This window comes from Arachis ipaensis, chromosome B07 (assembly GCF_000816755.2).
Source record: "Arachis ipaensis cultivar K30076 chromosome B07, Araip1.1, whole genome shotgun sequence".
Taxonomy (NCBI): domain Eukaryota; kingdom Viridiplantae; phylum Streptophyta; class Magnoliopsida; order Fabales; family Fabaceae; genus Arachis; species Arachis ipaensis.
Genome location: NC_029791.2, coordinates 57,180,738 through 57,196,789, shown reverse-complemented (window position 1 = coordinate 57,196,789; position 16,052 = coordinate 57,180,738). Strand labels below are relative to the sequence as shown.

The 16,052-nt window shown below is 41.1% G+C and overlaps 1 protein-coding gene across 1 annotated transcript in view; it reads right to left on the bottom strand.

Annotated features, from left to right (window-relative positions):
• LOC107607328 overlaps positions 895 to 16,052 on the bottom strand; it is a 30,256-nt gene continuing 15,098 nt past the window's right edge. Inside the window, exon 2 of the mRNA XM_016309296.1 lies at positions 895 to 1,126. Coding sequence (XP_016164782.1) covers positions 895 to 1,126 — 232 coding nt within the window. The remainder of the gene's footprint in view (positions 1,127 to 16,052) is intronic.

Here is a 16,052-nt window from a genome sequence, read left to right as displayed (position 1 = left end):
CTCAGGAGTGGGATGGTCAACTGCATCATGCTCCTCCCCAGCTAGCTTGGATGAAGCTCTAGGAATCGGGCTGGGGTTTCTTCCTTCTAGCTTTGTCGTTATCCACTCAAAACGTTCGTGCTCCAAATGCTCCATGTGGTGCATATCGTGCAAGATGTCTCGGAATAGATCCGGAAGAGGTCAGAGAAAGGGTAAAGCAGTTGATGAAGTTGGTAGAGTTGATGGTAGTGATGTGGCTGTCTTCCTCTCGGAGGGTGTAATATTTGTTGATCTTTCCAAATCTCCCCTCGGAATGAACTTGTTGCCTCTAGAAATCCGGAACATAATGTCCATTGGTTGCCTCTCTACCCCTGCTACGTTTGCTAAGCACATCACCATCGATGGAAATGGAATGTTGATATTCTTCTTCTCAACCAATTTCCAAATCGATTTGTGAAATAAAGGAAAGATGGCTATATGCTTCCCTTTCATAATAGCCCAAAGTAGCAAAGCAGTTCTAAATCTCACATGGGTAGTGTGGGTGCTCGGGATGATGTAGTCCACCACAATCTGATGCCATATACGAGCTTCATCATTCAAATCAGAGTATGCAATACCAGTGGGAACATAATTCCTCCCTTTGCTATACTCCCAAGATGCACCAGAACGGCCTATTCTCTCAAGAATGGGAGTCAGAGATACTCTTCCTTTGAAGACATCCACTTTTATCTTGGAATATTCATCTTTCTCAAGTGGAATGTGGGGGATGTTCAGAATAGCTTCTAGAGCTTGATTGGATGTATCCAACATCTTTCCCCGGAGGAAGACTGATTTCGCTTCCCAAGCTTGGTAGTTCGCATAAAATTCCCGCACCATAGTTTCATTGACTTCAATGGGTTCTCGTTCGAGAAACTCCTAATGAAGCGAGGCAATCCTTTGGTGAATAGTCGCCTTGTATTGGCTTGGAACCTTCAATGGCCGCTCCCAATGGATTGTACGCTTCTCAATAGCCTTGTATTGAGAGCCGGCTCTTCGGTTAACCAAGGTGTTCGGTTTATCCCCTTGGCGATCCCACGAAATATCAGGAAAGCGAGCGGTAGTTTGCTCAACCGGCGCAGTAACCGGTGCCTTACCCTTCTTCCTCATCCTGAAAATACAAATAAAAGAACTTTGAGATCATAGGGCAACAATAAAGTAAAATTATTGAGGAAGCACTAACAAGGTTAAAAGAGCTTATAGAAGTACTGTGATTTACAAAAAAAAAAAAAAACACGGTGTGTATATTCCAATGTTGCGCACAGTTAGAACACACACACTAGCCGAATATCACGGAAATCACACCCTTAAGGCAATTCACAGTTCAAAGCTTCACGATTTAGTGCTCAAGTTGCAATATAAAACAAAGAAATAAAAACAACTTCAAGCAAGCACCAAAAGGGAATTGTCCATTGTTCATCCTCAAAAAGTGGTAATCACACATACATTTTTCTTAATTGGAAGCCAAAAGATGTTTGATCAAGACATCATCAAAAGTTGAACATTCGTAGAGTGGTTACTCAATTTAAATTCCAAGATGAACAATGAAACTTAGATTACACCAACACAATGCATTTACAACCAAAATTTCACATCAACAAATAAGGAAATGCATTGGTGATTTTAATTTTCTACCATAAAAAGTCATAATAGAAGTTGCACCACTCATACAATATGCCTAACAAGAGATAAATTGAACACATATGATGGCCAAGTCATATGAATCAAACAAAATGTTCATTAAGGCATTTTATCGAACATGTGGTATGCAATATGCAAGTTCATCACAATTAAGCTCAAATTTGATCATAACCAACCCAACAATCAAGGAACAACACTTTGCAATATAAAGAAACAACAAAGAAAGCAGCTAATTAAGTCTAAGAAACATAAAAGAAATGATAGCAATTGCAAAAATATTAACATAAATAGAAAGGAAAAGCAAGAACCTAAGATATAAAGGTTGAAAAGGACAAGAACTAGGGAGGAACAATGGCACTCCTTATAGCCACTGCGAAATCACGGCGTTTGGGTTTGCTGGAAAAAAAGAAGCACCGGAAGAGAGAACTCACTGGTGGTGGATAGAGAAAAGAGAAAGGAAAGAAAGAAAGAAAAGAGAAGAGGAGTAAGAGAAAGAGAGAGAGAGAAAGGTCGCCGGCGGTGACTGGCGGCGGCGTTGGCCGGCGGCAGGGACCGGCGGAGCTGGGCAGAGAAGAGAGAGAGAGAGCAGCTATGAAGAAAAGAAGAAAAGAGAGGAGCTGCCTCTCAACAGGGCAGGTTGTCCTGTTAACGCCCAAAACGCGATGTGTGCGGGCACATAGGGGCCTGTGCGGACGCACAAAGATGAAAACTTAGAAGGGGTGCGAACGCATATAGCGTGCGATCGCTGCAACCAGAGAGGTTGCATAAAGACGTGTAGACGCACAAAGATGTGCGACCGCACAAGCAGGTTTTTTTTTACCTTGCTTGAGGACAGAATCATGTGTGCGTGCGCACACAGGTTCGTGCACACGCATGGAGGCCAAAAATGGGGGAGGTGGAGCACGCGCACAAGCTGTTCCCTCACTCCCACCAGAGAGGTCTGCAATTGGTGCGCGGGTGCACACGTCTGTGTGGCCGCACAGATGAAGTATAAGAGGGGATGTGTGCGTATGCACGCAGCTGTGCGCACGCATAGATTAGAGAAAACAGGGCAGCGCGTACGCACAAGCTGTGCTGGCGCTGCGACTAGAGAGCATATTAAGTCTTGTGCGGACGCACAGGTTCGTGCGACCGCACAGGTGGCGAAAAACACAGTTTTGTGTGCACGCACAGCTTGGTGCGTACACACAAATGCCCTGTTTCAGAAAATTTTTTCACTTCAAAACTAAGGTTCCCACCCTTAGCATATCAACATACCAACCCCAAATCATTCAAACAAGCACAATTTCATGGTCCACAAGTAATTTAACTTATTCAACTCAAAATTATCAAACCAAACCTAAGCTACTCATTATATCACAAGAAAGCAAATAATTCAAAAGGCTATAAGCAAGAGATAAAATTGGAACAATGTTACCATGGTAGGGTGGTGCACGAAATCACAATCACACTTTTGCAATTCCGCACAACTAACCAGCAAGTGCATTGGGTCGTCCAAGTAATACCTTACGTAAGTAAGGGTCGATCCCACGGAGATTGTCGGCTTGAAGCAAGCTATGGTTATCTTGTAACTCTTAGTCAGGATATCAATAATTCTCAAATTTAATTGTAAAAAGTAAAAGAACATGAAATAAATACTTATTATGCAGTAATGGAGAATAGGTTGAGGTTTTGGAGATGCTCTGTCTTCTGAATCTCTTGTTTCCTACTGTCTTCTTCTTCACGCACGCAAGGCTCCTTCCATGGCGAGCTGTATGTTGGTGGATCACCGTTGTCAATGGCTAGCATCCGTCCTCTCAGTGAAAATGGTCCAAATGCGCTGTCACCACACAGCTAATCATCTGTCGGTTCTCATTCATGCTGGAATAGGATCCATTGATCCTTTTGCGTCTGTCACTACACCTGGCACTTGTGAGTTTGAAGCTCGTCACAGTCATCCCTTCCCAGATCCTACTCGGAATACCACAGACAAGGTTTAGACCTTCCGGATCTCAAGAATGGCTGCCAATAATTCTAGCTTATACCACGAAGACTCTGATCTGAATCAGGAGGCTAAGAGATAAGCATTCAATCTAAGGTAGAACGGAGATGGTTGTCAGGCATGCGTTCATAGGTTGAGAATGGTGATGAGTGTCACGGATCATCACATTCATCAAGTTGAAGTGCGAGTGAATATCTTAGAATAGAAACAAGCGTGATTGAATGGAAAACAGTAGTAATTGCATTAATTTATCAAAACACAGCAGAGCTCCTCACCCCAACCATGGGGTTTAGAGACTCATGCCGTAGAGAATACAATATGAAATGTGTAAAATGTCATGCAGTACCAAATGAATTACTAAAAGTAGTTTTTATAATAAACTAGTGACCTAGGGTTACAGAAAATGAGTAAGCTAGAATAGTTAGTGTAGAAATCCACTTCTGGGGCCCACTTGGTGTGTGCTTGGGCTGATCATTGAAGCTTTCACATGTAGAGACTTTTCTTGGAGTTAAAACGCCAGCTTTTGTGCCAGTTTGGGCGTTTAACTCCAGCTTTTATGCCAGTTCTGGCGTTTTGACGCCAGAATTTCTATGCTGACTTGGAACGCCAATTTGGGCCATCAAATCTCAGGCAAAGTATAGACTATTATCTATTGCTGGAAAGCCCAGGATGTCTACTTTCCAACGCAATTAAGAGCGTGCCAATTGGGCTTTGGTAGCTCCAGAAAAGCCACTTCGAATGCAGGGAGGTCAGAATCCAATAGCATCTGCAGTCCTTTTTCAGCATCTGAATCAGATTTTTGCTCAGGTCCCTCAATTTTAGCCAGAAAACACCTGAAATCACAGAAAAACACACAAACTCATAGTAAAGTCCAGAAATATGATTTTTATTTAAAAACTAATAAAAATATAATAAAAACTAACTAAATTATACTGAAAACATACTAAAAATAATGCTAAAAAGCGTATAAATTATCCGCTCATCACAACACCAAACTTTAATTGTTGCTTGTCCCCAAGCAACTGAAAATCAAATAGGATAAAAAGAAGAGAATATACTATAAATTTCAAATTATCAATGAAACTTACCTCCAATTAGATGAGCGGGACTAGTAGCTTTTTGCCTCTGAACAGTTTTGGCATCTCACTTTATCCCTTGAAGTTTAGAATGATTGGCATCTTTAGGAACTCAGAATTTAGATAGTGTTATTGATTCTCCTAGTTCAATATTGTTGATTCTTGAACACAGTTTCTTCATGAGTCTTGGCCGTGACCCTAAGCATTTTGTTTTCCAGTATTACCACCGGATACATAAATGCCACAAACACATAACTGGGTGAACCTTTTCAGATTGTGACTCAGCTTTGCTAGAGTCCCCAATTAGAGGTGTCCAGAGCTCTTAAGCACACTCTTTTTGCTTTGGACTACGACTTTAACCGCTCAGTCTCAAGTTTTTACTTGACACCTTCACGCCTCAAGCACATGGTTAGGGACAGCTTGGTTTAGCCGCTTAGGCCAGGATTTTATTCCTGTGGGCCCTCCTATCCACTGATGCTCAAAGCCTTGGATCCTTTTTATTACCCTTGCCTTTTGGTTTAAAGGGTTATTGGCTTTTTCTGCTTGCTTTTTCTTTTTCTTTCTTTTTTTTCGCCAATTTTTTTTCGCAAGCTTTTCACTGCTTTTTCTTGCTTCAAGAATCAATTTTTTTTATTTTTCATATTATCAATAACATTTCTTCTTTTCCATCATTCTTTCAAGAGCCAACAATTTTAACATTCATAAACAACAAATTCAGAAGACATATGCACTGTTCAAGCATTTATTCAGAAAACAAAAAGTATTATCTCCACATCAAAATAATTAAACTAATTTCAAGGATGAATTCAAAATCATGTACTTCTTGTTCTTTTGTGATTTAAAACATTTTTCCTTTAAGAAAGGTGATGGATTCATAGGACATTCATAGCTTTAAGACATAAACTTTAAATTTTTATTAATTATGGAAAAAAATAAGACTAAAAAATAAATATAAGAGCAGACCAATAATAATAGAAGACAGAAAATTAAAAACAGAAAAATAAATGACTCTTAAAATAGATTCCTAAAGGTTATCACAGAGTTAGGACTCAACAACCTTGATTTTGAGAAGTGGATGCTCCTTCAATCTGTGGGGTGTTTGGTCCTTTAAGGGAGAGCTTCTGGCGCTTCAGCTCCTGTAGCTCACGCCCCTGCTTCACCTGTTCCTTAAGCAGCTTTCAGAGCATGCAGTTTTGATTCTACTGTTCTTCCTTAAGCTGATCCACAGCTTCTTGCAGCTTGGTGACAGATACTTCTAGGCGGGTCCAGTAGTCAATTTCAGGGATTTCTGGGAGGAACTCCTGTGCCCTCCTTTTGATGGAGTTATCTTGCACTTGTTGTCCTTCTATTGACATCTTGGTGATTGGGTGTTCGATTGGGATGAATTTATCTACTCCCATCCTCACCCAGCATCTTTACATAGCAGAGAAATTAAGCTTAGGTATGCCAGTTTGGCTTCAGTGGAGTTCTTGTTTACAATTGTGTAAATCTCACAAGAAATTAGATGTTGAATCTCCACTTCGTTTCCCAGCATAATACAATGAATCATCACTGCTCTTTTGACAGTGACCTCAGAGCGGTTGCTAGTGGGCAGTATAGAACGCCCAATAAAGTCCAACCAGCCTCTTGCGACTGGTTTGAGATCTCCTCTCTTGAGTTGGTTTGGGACACCTTTTGAATTGGTTATCCACTTAGTTTCAGGGAGGCATATGTCCTCTAGAACTTGGTCCAACCCCTTATCTTCTCTCACCATTCTCCTATTAAAGGATTCTGGATCATCTTGTAGTTGAGACAGTTTGAAGACCTCTCTTATTTTGTCTAGATGGAAGTAAATAATCCTCCCTCTGACTATGGTTCGGTAGGTATGAAAGGCGGTTCCAGTTATTCTCTGCTTATCTGTTAGCCACAGATTTGAATAGTATTCCTGAACCATGTTTCTTTCAACCCTTGTTTAAGGATTAGCTAGAATTTCCCATCCTCTGTTTCGAATTTGCTCTTGGATCTACGGATATTCGTCTTATTTCAGATCGAATTTAACTTCCGGGATCACTGATCTTAGTCCCATTATTTTATGGTAATGGTCTGCATGTTCTTTGGTGAAGAACCTCTCTTGATTCCAAAGACTCTTTGTAGTATTCTCTTTCTTGCCTCTTGAGATGGTTTGTTTTCCCTTAGGTGCCATGATCTTAATGAGTCTTAGCTCGGTGATCACAGAAAAACACACCAAACTTAGAGGTTTGCTTGCCCTCAAGCAAAAGAAATGAAAGGAGAGAGATAGGAGGAGAGGCAAATTCGAATGGTGGAGAGGTGGGGATGGCCGAATGTGTACTTATAAGTGGAGGGGAGTGATTTCGAAAATTTGAAAAAGATATATCATAAATATATGACTGGTGAAAAAAAAAATAGAACCATGATATAAAAAAGATGAGATTTTTAAATGGAAAAGATATAATGAGGTTAAATCTGAAAATTTGTTGATGCATCTAACAATTAAGAGATGATATGATGAGTTGGAAAAGATTTGGAAAGAAATTGAAAAGATACTTGAGTTTTTGAAGAAGATTTGGGAAGAAATTTGAAAAGGGATTTAGAAAATTGTTGAATTTTTGAAAATGGAAGGTGAATGATGAAAATTTGTAACATGTTTATGCAGAAAATTATAAGTCAAAACATGAAAATTTGAAAAATTTTGAAGTGGAAAATAAAATCCTCTCCCCTGTCTTTCTGGCGTTAAACGCCCAGAATGGTATCCATTCTGGCGTTTAACGCCCATATGTTGGCCATTGTGGGCGTTTAACGCCCAGCCAGGTACCCTGGCTGGCGTTAAACGCCAGAAATCCTTTGTTACTGGGCGTTTTTCTGAACGCCCAGGATGCTGCAATTCTGGCATTAAACGCCCAGAATGGTACCCATTCTGGCATTTAACGCCCAAAATGCCCCTTACTGGCGTTTTCTTGCCAGTGAGCTCCTTTTCTCTGCTTTTTGTGCTGAATCCTTCTGTAACTCTGTAAATTCCTACAATTTGATGATTAATCTTGAAGAAAATTTATATCAAACTTCTATAAGTATTAATTAAAACAAATAACTTGCTAATGGCTGGGTTGCCTCCCAGCAAGCGCTTCTTTATTGTCTTTAGCTAGACCTTGACTGAGCTTTATTCAAGCCTCAGTTTTGAGCATTCTTGCTCAAAATTACTTTCAAGATAATGTTTAATTCTCTGTCCATTAACAATGAACTTTTTGTCAGAGTCACTATCCTGAAGCTCAACATATCCTTATGGTGACACACTTGTAATCACATATGATCCCCTCCACTGGGATTTCAACTTCTCGGGAAATAGTCTGTGCCTAGAGTTAAACAGCAGAACCTTCTGTCCTAGTTCAAAGACTCTAGATGACAGTTTCTTGTCATGCCACCTTTTTGCTTTCTCCTTATAAATTTTTGCATTTTTGAAAGCATTGAGTCTGAATTCCTCTATCTCATTCAGCTGAAGTAATCTTTTCTCTCCAGCTAACTTAGCATCCAAATTTAGGAATTTGGTTGCCTAGTATGCCTTATGTTCCAGTTCCACGGGCAGATGACAGGCCTTGCCATACACAAGCTGGTATGGAGAGTTTCCTATAGGAATCTTGAATGCTGTTCTGTATGCCCACAGAGCATCATCCAAGCTTTTTGCCCAATCCTTTCTACGGGCAATTACAGTCCATTCCAGGATTCGTTTTAGTTCTCTATTAGAGACTTCAGTCTGCCCATTTGTCTGTGGATGATATGGAGTTGCTACTTTGTGGCTAATTCTATATCGAACCATAGCAGAGTAAAGCTGTTTATTGCAGAAATGAGTGCCCCCGTCACTGATTAGTACTCTGGGAACACTAAATCTGCTAAAGATATGTTTCTGGAGGAACTTCAGCACTGTCTTAGTATCATTAGTGGGTGTGGCAATTGCTTCTACCCATTTAGATACGTAGTCTAATGCCACCAGAATGTACGTATTTGAGTATGATGGTGGGAAAGGACCCATGAAGTCAATATCCCATACATCAAATAACTCAATCTCTAAGATCCCTTGTTGAGGCATGGCATAACGATGAGGTAAGTTACCAGCTCTCTGACAACTATCACAGTTACACATAAACTCTCGGGCATCTCTATGGAGAGTAGGCCAGTAGAACCCACATTGGAGGACCTTAGTGGCTGTTCGCTCACCTCCGAAATGTCCTCCATATTGTGATCCATGGCAATGCCATAGGATCTTCTGTGCCTCTTCTCTAGGCACGCATCTGCGGATTATTCCGTCTGCACATCTCTTAAAGAGATATGGTTCATCCCATAAGTAGTACTTTGCATCAGAAATTAGCTTTTTCGTTTGCTGCCTGCTGTACTCCTTGGGTATGAACCTCACAGCTTTATAATTTGCAATGTCTGCAAACCATGGTGCTTCCTGAATGGCGAAGAGTTGCTCATCCGGAAAAGTCTCAGATATCTCAGTAGGAGGGAGGGACGCCCCTGCTACTGGTTCTATCTGGGACAGGTGATCAGCTACCTGGTTCTCTGTCCCTTTTCTGTCTCTTATTTCTATATCAAACTCTTGTAGAAGCAACACCCATCTTATGAGCCTGGGTTTTGAATCCTGCTTTGTGAGTAGGTATTTAAGAGCAGCTTGGTCAGTATACACAATCACTTTTGCACCTACTAAATAGGATCTAAACTTGTCAATGGCATAAACCACTGCAAGTAACTCTTTTTCTATGGTTGTGTAATTCTTCTGTGCATCATTTAAAACACGGCTAGCATAGTAAATGACGTGCAGAAGCTTGTTATGTCTCTGTCCCAACACTGCACCGATGGCATGGTCACTGGCATCACACATTAGTTCGAATGGTAATGTCTAGTCTGGTGCAGAGATGACTGGTGCTGTGACCAGCTTAGCTTTCAGGGTCTCAAAAGCCTGCAGACACTCTGTGTCAAACACAAATGGCGTGTCAGCAGTTAGCAGATTGCTCAGAGGTTTTGCAATTTTCAAAAAATCTTTTATAAACCTCCTATAGAATCCTGCATGTCCTAGAAAGCTTCTAATTGCCTTAACATTGGAAGGTGGTGGTAATTTTTTAATTACGTCTACTTTAGCTTAATCCACCTCTATTCCCTTGTTTGAAATTTTATGCCCAAGGACAATTCCTTCAGTCACCATAAAGTGACATTTTTCTCAGTTTAAAACTAGGTTGGTCTCTTGGCATCTTTTCAGAACAAGTGCTAAATGGTCAAGACAGGAGTTGAATGAGTCTCCAAATACTGAAAAGTCATCCATGAAGACTTCCAGAAATTTCTCTACCATATCAGAGAAGATAGAGAGCATGCACCTCTGAAAGATTGCAGGTGCATTGCACAGACCAAAGGGCATCCTTCTGTAGGCAAATACTCCAGATGAACAAGTGAATTCTATTTTCTCTTGGTCTTGAGGATCTACTGCAATTTGGTTGTAACCTGAATAGCCATCCAAAAACCAGTAATAGTCATGACCTGCTAGTCTCTCTAGCATCTGGTCTATGAATGGTAAAGGAAAATGATCTTTTCTGGTGGCTGTATTGAGCCTTTTGTAGTCAATACACATACGCCACCCTGTAACTATTCTTGTAGGAACCAATTCATTCTTTTCATTGTGAACCACTGTCATGCCTCCCTTTTTGGGTACAACTTGGACAGGGCTTACCCAGGGGCTATCAGAAATAGGATAAATAATCCCAGCCTCTAGTAACTTAGTAACCCCTTTCTGCACCACCTCCTTCATGGCTGGATTTAGCCGCCCCTGTGGTTGAACCACTGGCTTAGCATCATCCTCTAATAGGATCTTGTGCATGCATCATGCTGGGCTAATGCCCTTAAGATCACTTATGGACCACCCAAGCACTGTCTTGTGTGTCCTCAGCACCTAAATTAGTGCTTTCTCTTTCTGTGGATTTAAAGCAGAGCTTATGATCACCGAAAAAGTGTCATCTTCTCCCAGAAATGCATATTTCAAGGATGGTGGTAGTGGTTTGAGCTCGGGTTTAGGAGGTGTTCACACCCTGGGTCAAGCTACCTGCCCCGGGATGTTCAGTAACAAAGCGACCGACCTCTTTAGGTCAGACTATCTGACCTCTTTCCAAAGAGATCGGCCAAATTACCAAAAAAGCCCAGTAAAGGGCCCAGATAGAGGAACACGAGCCAAATCCAAAGGCGGCCCAAGCCTACAGAGATAAGGGCGGTTCCCTTGGAGATAAGATGACCTCACTCTAAGATAAAGATAAGATAAGATAACTAACTTATCTTATCTAAAAAGATCACTCCAAACTATTATAAATACACTGGAGCACCCAGGTATAACTCATACTCTGATTCTACTAAAAACCTGCTCAATACCCTTGCTAACTTAAGCATCGGAGTCCCTTGCAGGTACCACCACCCTCCGGTGACGAAGGATTAGCAGCGCATCCAGTCCAACAAGTCGGACACGACCGCTCCGGCCGCCACCCACCAGTCGGACACGTCATCTCCGACTAGTACAGAAGATCTCGTCCGAGATCGACTTACAGTTTTAGGTAACCCTTGGAACATTGGCGCCATTGACGGGGACCTGAAAGTCATCCCGTCACCATGGCGGACGACCATGACAACGACCACGATTTAGATCTAGAAGATAGAACACCACACAAAAACGTGGACACTACACTAAAAGATACCCCAGAATCTAACAGGGACAAAAAATCATCAAATCTGGGAGTATTAGAAGCGCTTCATGACCGTTTAAAGCAACTTGAAAAAGAAAGGCAGCATCAACGAGAAGTTGGGAAGGATCTACAAAAAGAGGTAAGGCGACGCCGAGAGTTAGAAGATAAACTTCTAAAACTCGAAGCCGATCTCAAAACCAAAGCTACTCGGTCCACTCCTGAAGACAACTCTCGCAAGGATCAAGATCCATTCACTAGGTAGATCATGAAGACCAAAATCCCTAAGGACTTCAAACTTCCGGATATGGCTTTGTACGATGGCGCTACAGATCCCAACCATCACCTCAGCAATTTCAGAAGTAGGATGTACCTCACCGATGCCTCAGATGCAGTTCACTATAAAGCGTTTCCAACAACTCTTACAAAGACAACAATTAGATGGTTCGACAATTTACCTCTAAGGTTCATCTCAAGCTTTGACGACTTGACCAAAAAGTTCCTGGCCAGATTCTCTATCCAAAAAGATAAGGCTAAGCACGCCCCCAGTCTATTAGGAATCAAGCAAGGAGATCGGGAAAGTCTTCACAACTACATGGAAAGATTCAATAAAACATGTCTAGACATACAAAGCCTACCAACAGAGGCCGCCATCATGGGCCTCATCAATGGCCTACGAGAAGGACCTTTTAGCCAATCCATATCGAAGAAATACCCCACATCTCTGAATGAAGTGCAAGAACGAGCGGAGAAATACAACATGGAGGAAAATTCTCGACTAGGAGAGACCTCAAAATTTGGATTCACATATCCCTCCCGGGACAAGGATAAAGAGTCCAAAAAGAAGGAAGATCGACATGGGAAAAATTAAAAAATATCATAATTATACCCCTTTTCGGGTGTCCCTTGTGGATATCTACAAAGAAGTCTGCCACACAGAAAAAATAGCCCCAGCTCGACCACTCAAAGGCAAAAAAGGAGGAGGAAATTGGACCGAATATTGTGAATACCATCGAGTCCATGGGCATTCCACCAACGAATTTTTTGACTTAAAAAATATCATAGAAAAATTAGTAAGAGAGGGAAAACTAGATCAGTATCTGGCCACCCGGGATGATGAGCAAAGAAAAAGGAGAAGGGACGAGAATGTTGGACGAACCGAGCAATCACCTCGTACACCAGAAAGACATGTCCATATGATACACGGAGGATTTGTAGGAGGGGGAATCTCCAAATCATCTCGCAAAAGATATCTCAAAGAAGTATATCATGTCGAGGGAAAGGAGGAAGCATCCGACATCCCGACAATAACGTTTACCAAAGAAGATGCATCAGGTGTCATCTCGGGACACGACGATCCCATGGTCATCACCATTATACTGGAAAATACAAATCTTCACCGCACACTAATAGACCAAGGGAGCTCCGCCGATATCTTATTCAAAATTGCCTTCAACAAGCTCGGCTTAAAAGAAAAACAGCTTGTTCGGACTGGGAGACACCCCAGTGCAACCACTAGGATACATCTCACGACACACAACCTTCGGAAAAGGAAACCAATCCAAAATACTCAAAATATACTACATCGTGGTCGACGTGAGTTCAGCCTATAATGCCTTAATAGGTCGGACAATATTAAATTAACTCGGCGCAATAGTCTCAACTCCACATCTATGCATGAAATTCCCAACTGCAGAAGGGATAGCTACAATAAAAGTAGATCAAAAGATGGCGCGCCGTTGTTACAATGAAAGTCTAAACCTCAGAGGCAGAGGAGAAGAATTCCATACAATTGAACTTGGTGGAGTTCAGAGGCGAGAAGAACTCCGTCCACAACCTGAAGGTGAAGTAGAGAAAGTCCAGATCGGAGACATCCCACACAAAACAACCAATATTGGAATGATTCTAAGAGGAGACATAAAAGAATCACTTGTACAGTTCTTACGAGATAACGTCGATCTCTTTGCATGGAAAGTTGCGGACATGCCAGGTATAGACCCTAAACTAATGTGCCACAAGTTGGCGGTCTACCCAGGATCTCGGCCAGTACAGCAGAGACGAAGAAAACTCGGGCCAGAACGATCCCAAGCTGTGGAAGAGCAGGTACAAGCCCTACTGGAGGTAGGATTCATAAGAAAAGTCAAGTACCCACTATGGCTAGCTAACGTCGTGTTGGTGAAAAAGTCAAATGGGAAGTGGCGAATGTGCACTGACTACACTAATCTCAACAAAGCCTGCCCAAAAGATCCTTATCCACTCCCAAGTATCGACGCTCTGGTGGATGCCTCATCCAGATATAAATACCTCTCATTTATGGATGTATATTCCGGATACAATCAAATCCCAATGTATCCACCTGATCAAGAAAAAACCTCGTTTCTAACACCAAAAGCAAACTACTGCCACATCGTAATGCCTTTTGGTCTTAAAAACGCGGGAACTACTTATCAAAGGTTAATGAATAAAGTCTTTTCAGATCATATCGGAAAGATCATGGAGGTCTAGGTGGACGACATGTTGATAAAGACACAAAGCGAACAGACATTATTGTCCGACCTAGCCCAAGTGTTCAACACTATAAGAAAGCATGGCATTCGACTCAATCCTACAAAATGCACCTTTGCAGTAGAAGCTGGCAAATTCTTGGGTTTTATGCTCACACAAAGAGGAATCGAGGAAAATCCAGATAAATGCCAGGCCATACTCGACATGAAGAGCCCAACTTGTGTCAAAGATGTACAACAACTCAACGGGAGGTTGGCAGCCTTGTCCAGATTTCTAGTGGGATCAGCAATAAGGTCTCTCCCCTTCTACGCCACTCTAAGAAAAGGAAAGAAGTTTGAATGGACAACAGAGTGCGAGCAAGCCTTCCAAGATTTCAAAAGATTTCTGGGGCAACCGCCTATCCTAACTCGACCACGAGTGGGAGAGCCACTCATATTGTACCTCACAGTAGGAAGTCGGGCAGTAGTCTCAGCACTAGTTCGAGAGGACAACAAGGGGCAACAACCTGTATACTTCATCAGTAAAGCACTACAAGGGTCCGAGCTGAACTACCAAAAAATAGAGAAATTTGCCTATGCTCTCATACTAACATCTCGACGACTTCGCCCGTACTTCCAAGCTCACACTATTAAGGTTCGGACCAACCAGCCCATAAAAGGGATATTGCAGAAAACAGATCTAGCAGGCAGAATCTTGCAATGGGCAGTCGAGTTGTCTGAGTTCGACCTTCAATACGAAGCTCGGATAGCCATCAAATCACAATACTTAGCCGACTTCATTGTAGAATTTACAGACACTCCGGAAACCCCACAGAATGGAATCTCTACGTGGACAGTTCCTCAAATAAAACTGGAAGCGGCGCAGGTGTGATAATTGAAAGCAACCAAGGAACCCAAATTGAACTTTCCCTCAAATTCGGGTTCCCTGTCTCAAACAACCAGGCAGAATATGAAGCACTACTAGCTGGTTTGAAGCTGGCTAAAGAGGTCGGAGCTCAAAGGCTCATTATCTTGGTAGAGTTTCTACACTCCATAGATTAAGGTGTGGAGCTCTGCTGTTCCTCAAAGATTAATGCAAGTACTACTGTTTTCTAATCAATTCTTCTTATTTCGCTTCTAAGATATCCATTCGCACCGTGTTCGTGTTTGGACAACTGACGGTTCATCTTGTTGCTCAGATTAGGTAATTTTCTTTTTATTTTATTTTCAAAAATTTTTCAAAAATATTTCAAAAATTCTCTCATTTGTTTTCGAAAAAAAAAATTAATTAAAAATGTTTTCAAAAATTTTATTCAAGATTTTTAAGAATGAATTTTAGTGTTTCATGAAGCATGTGAAGCCTGGCTGGCTGTAAAGCCATGTCTAAATTCTTTTGGACTGAGGCTTCCAAACCATCAGAGGCAAGTTACATACTTGATAAATGATGAGCAGCAATTTGCTATCAAGATCAATATACTCTGGTGTTAAATGCTGAAGCTTGGCTGGCCATTGGCCATGTCTAGTGTTTTGGACTGGAGCTTTCTTTGAAAGCTTGGCTGGCTAGTGAGCCATGTCTAATTCCTGGACTGAAGCTTTAGACTAAGAATGCAAGATTCCTGGAATTCATATTAAAAATTTTGGAATCCTTATTTTTTCAAAACTATTTTCGAAAAATATAAAATAAAAATTACCAAAAAAATTAGAAAATCATAAAAATCAAAAATATTTTTTTTCTTGTTTGAGTCTTGAGTCATGTTATAAGTTTGGTGTCATTTGCATGTGCTTCTTGTATTTTTTGAAAATTTCCATGCATTCATAGTGTTCATCATGATCTTCAAGTTGTTCTTGGTAAGTCTTCTTGTTTGATCTTGATGATTTTTTGTTTTGTGTCTTTTCATGTTTATCATATGCATTCTTGAATTCTTAGTGTCTAAGCATTAAAGAATTCTAAGTTTGGTGTCTTGCATGTTTTCTTTGCATTAAAAATTTTTCAAAATTATGTCTATGATGTTCATCTTGACATTCAAAGTGTTCTTGGTGTTCATCTTGACATTCATAGCATTCTTGCATGCATCACATGTTTTGATCTAAAAATTTCATGCATTGCATAATTTTCATGTTTTTCATAAAAATTTCAAAAATCAAAAAAATA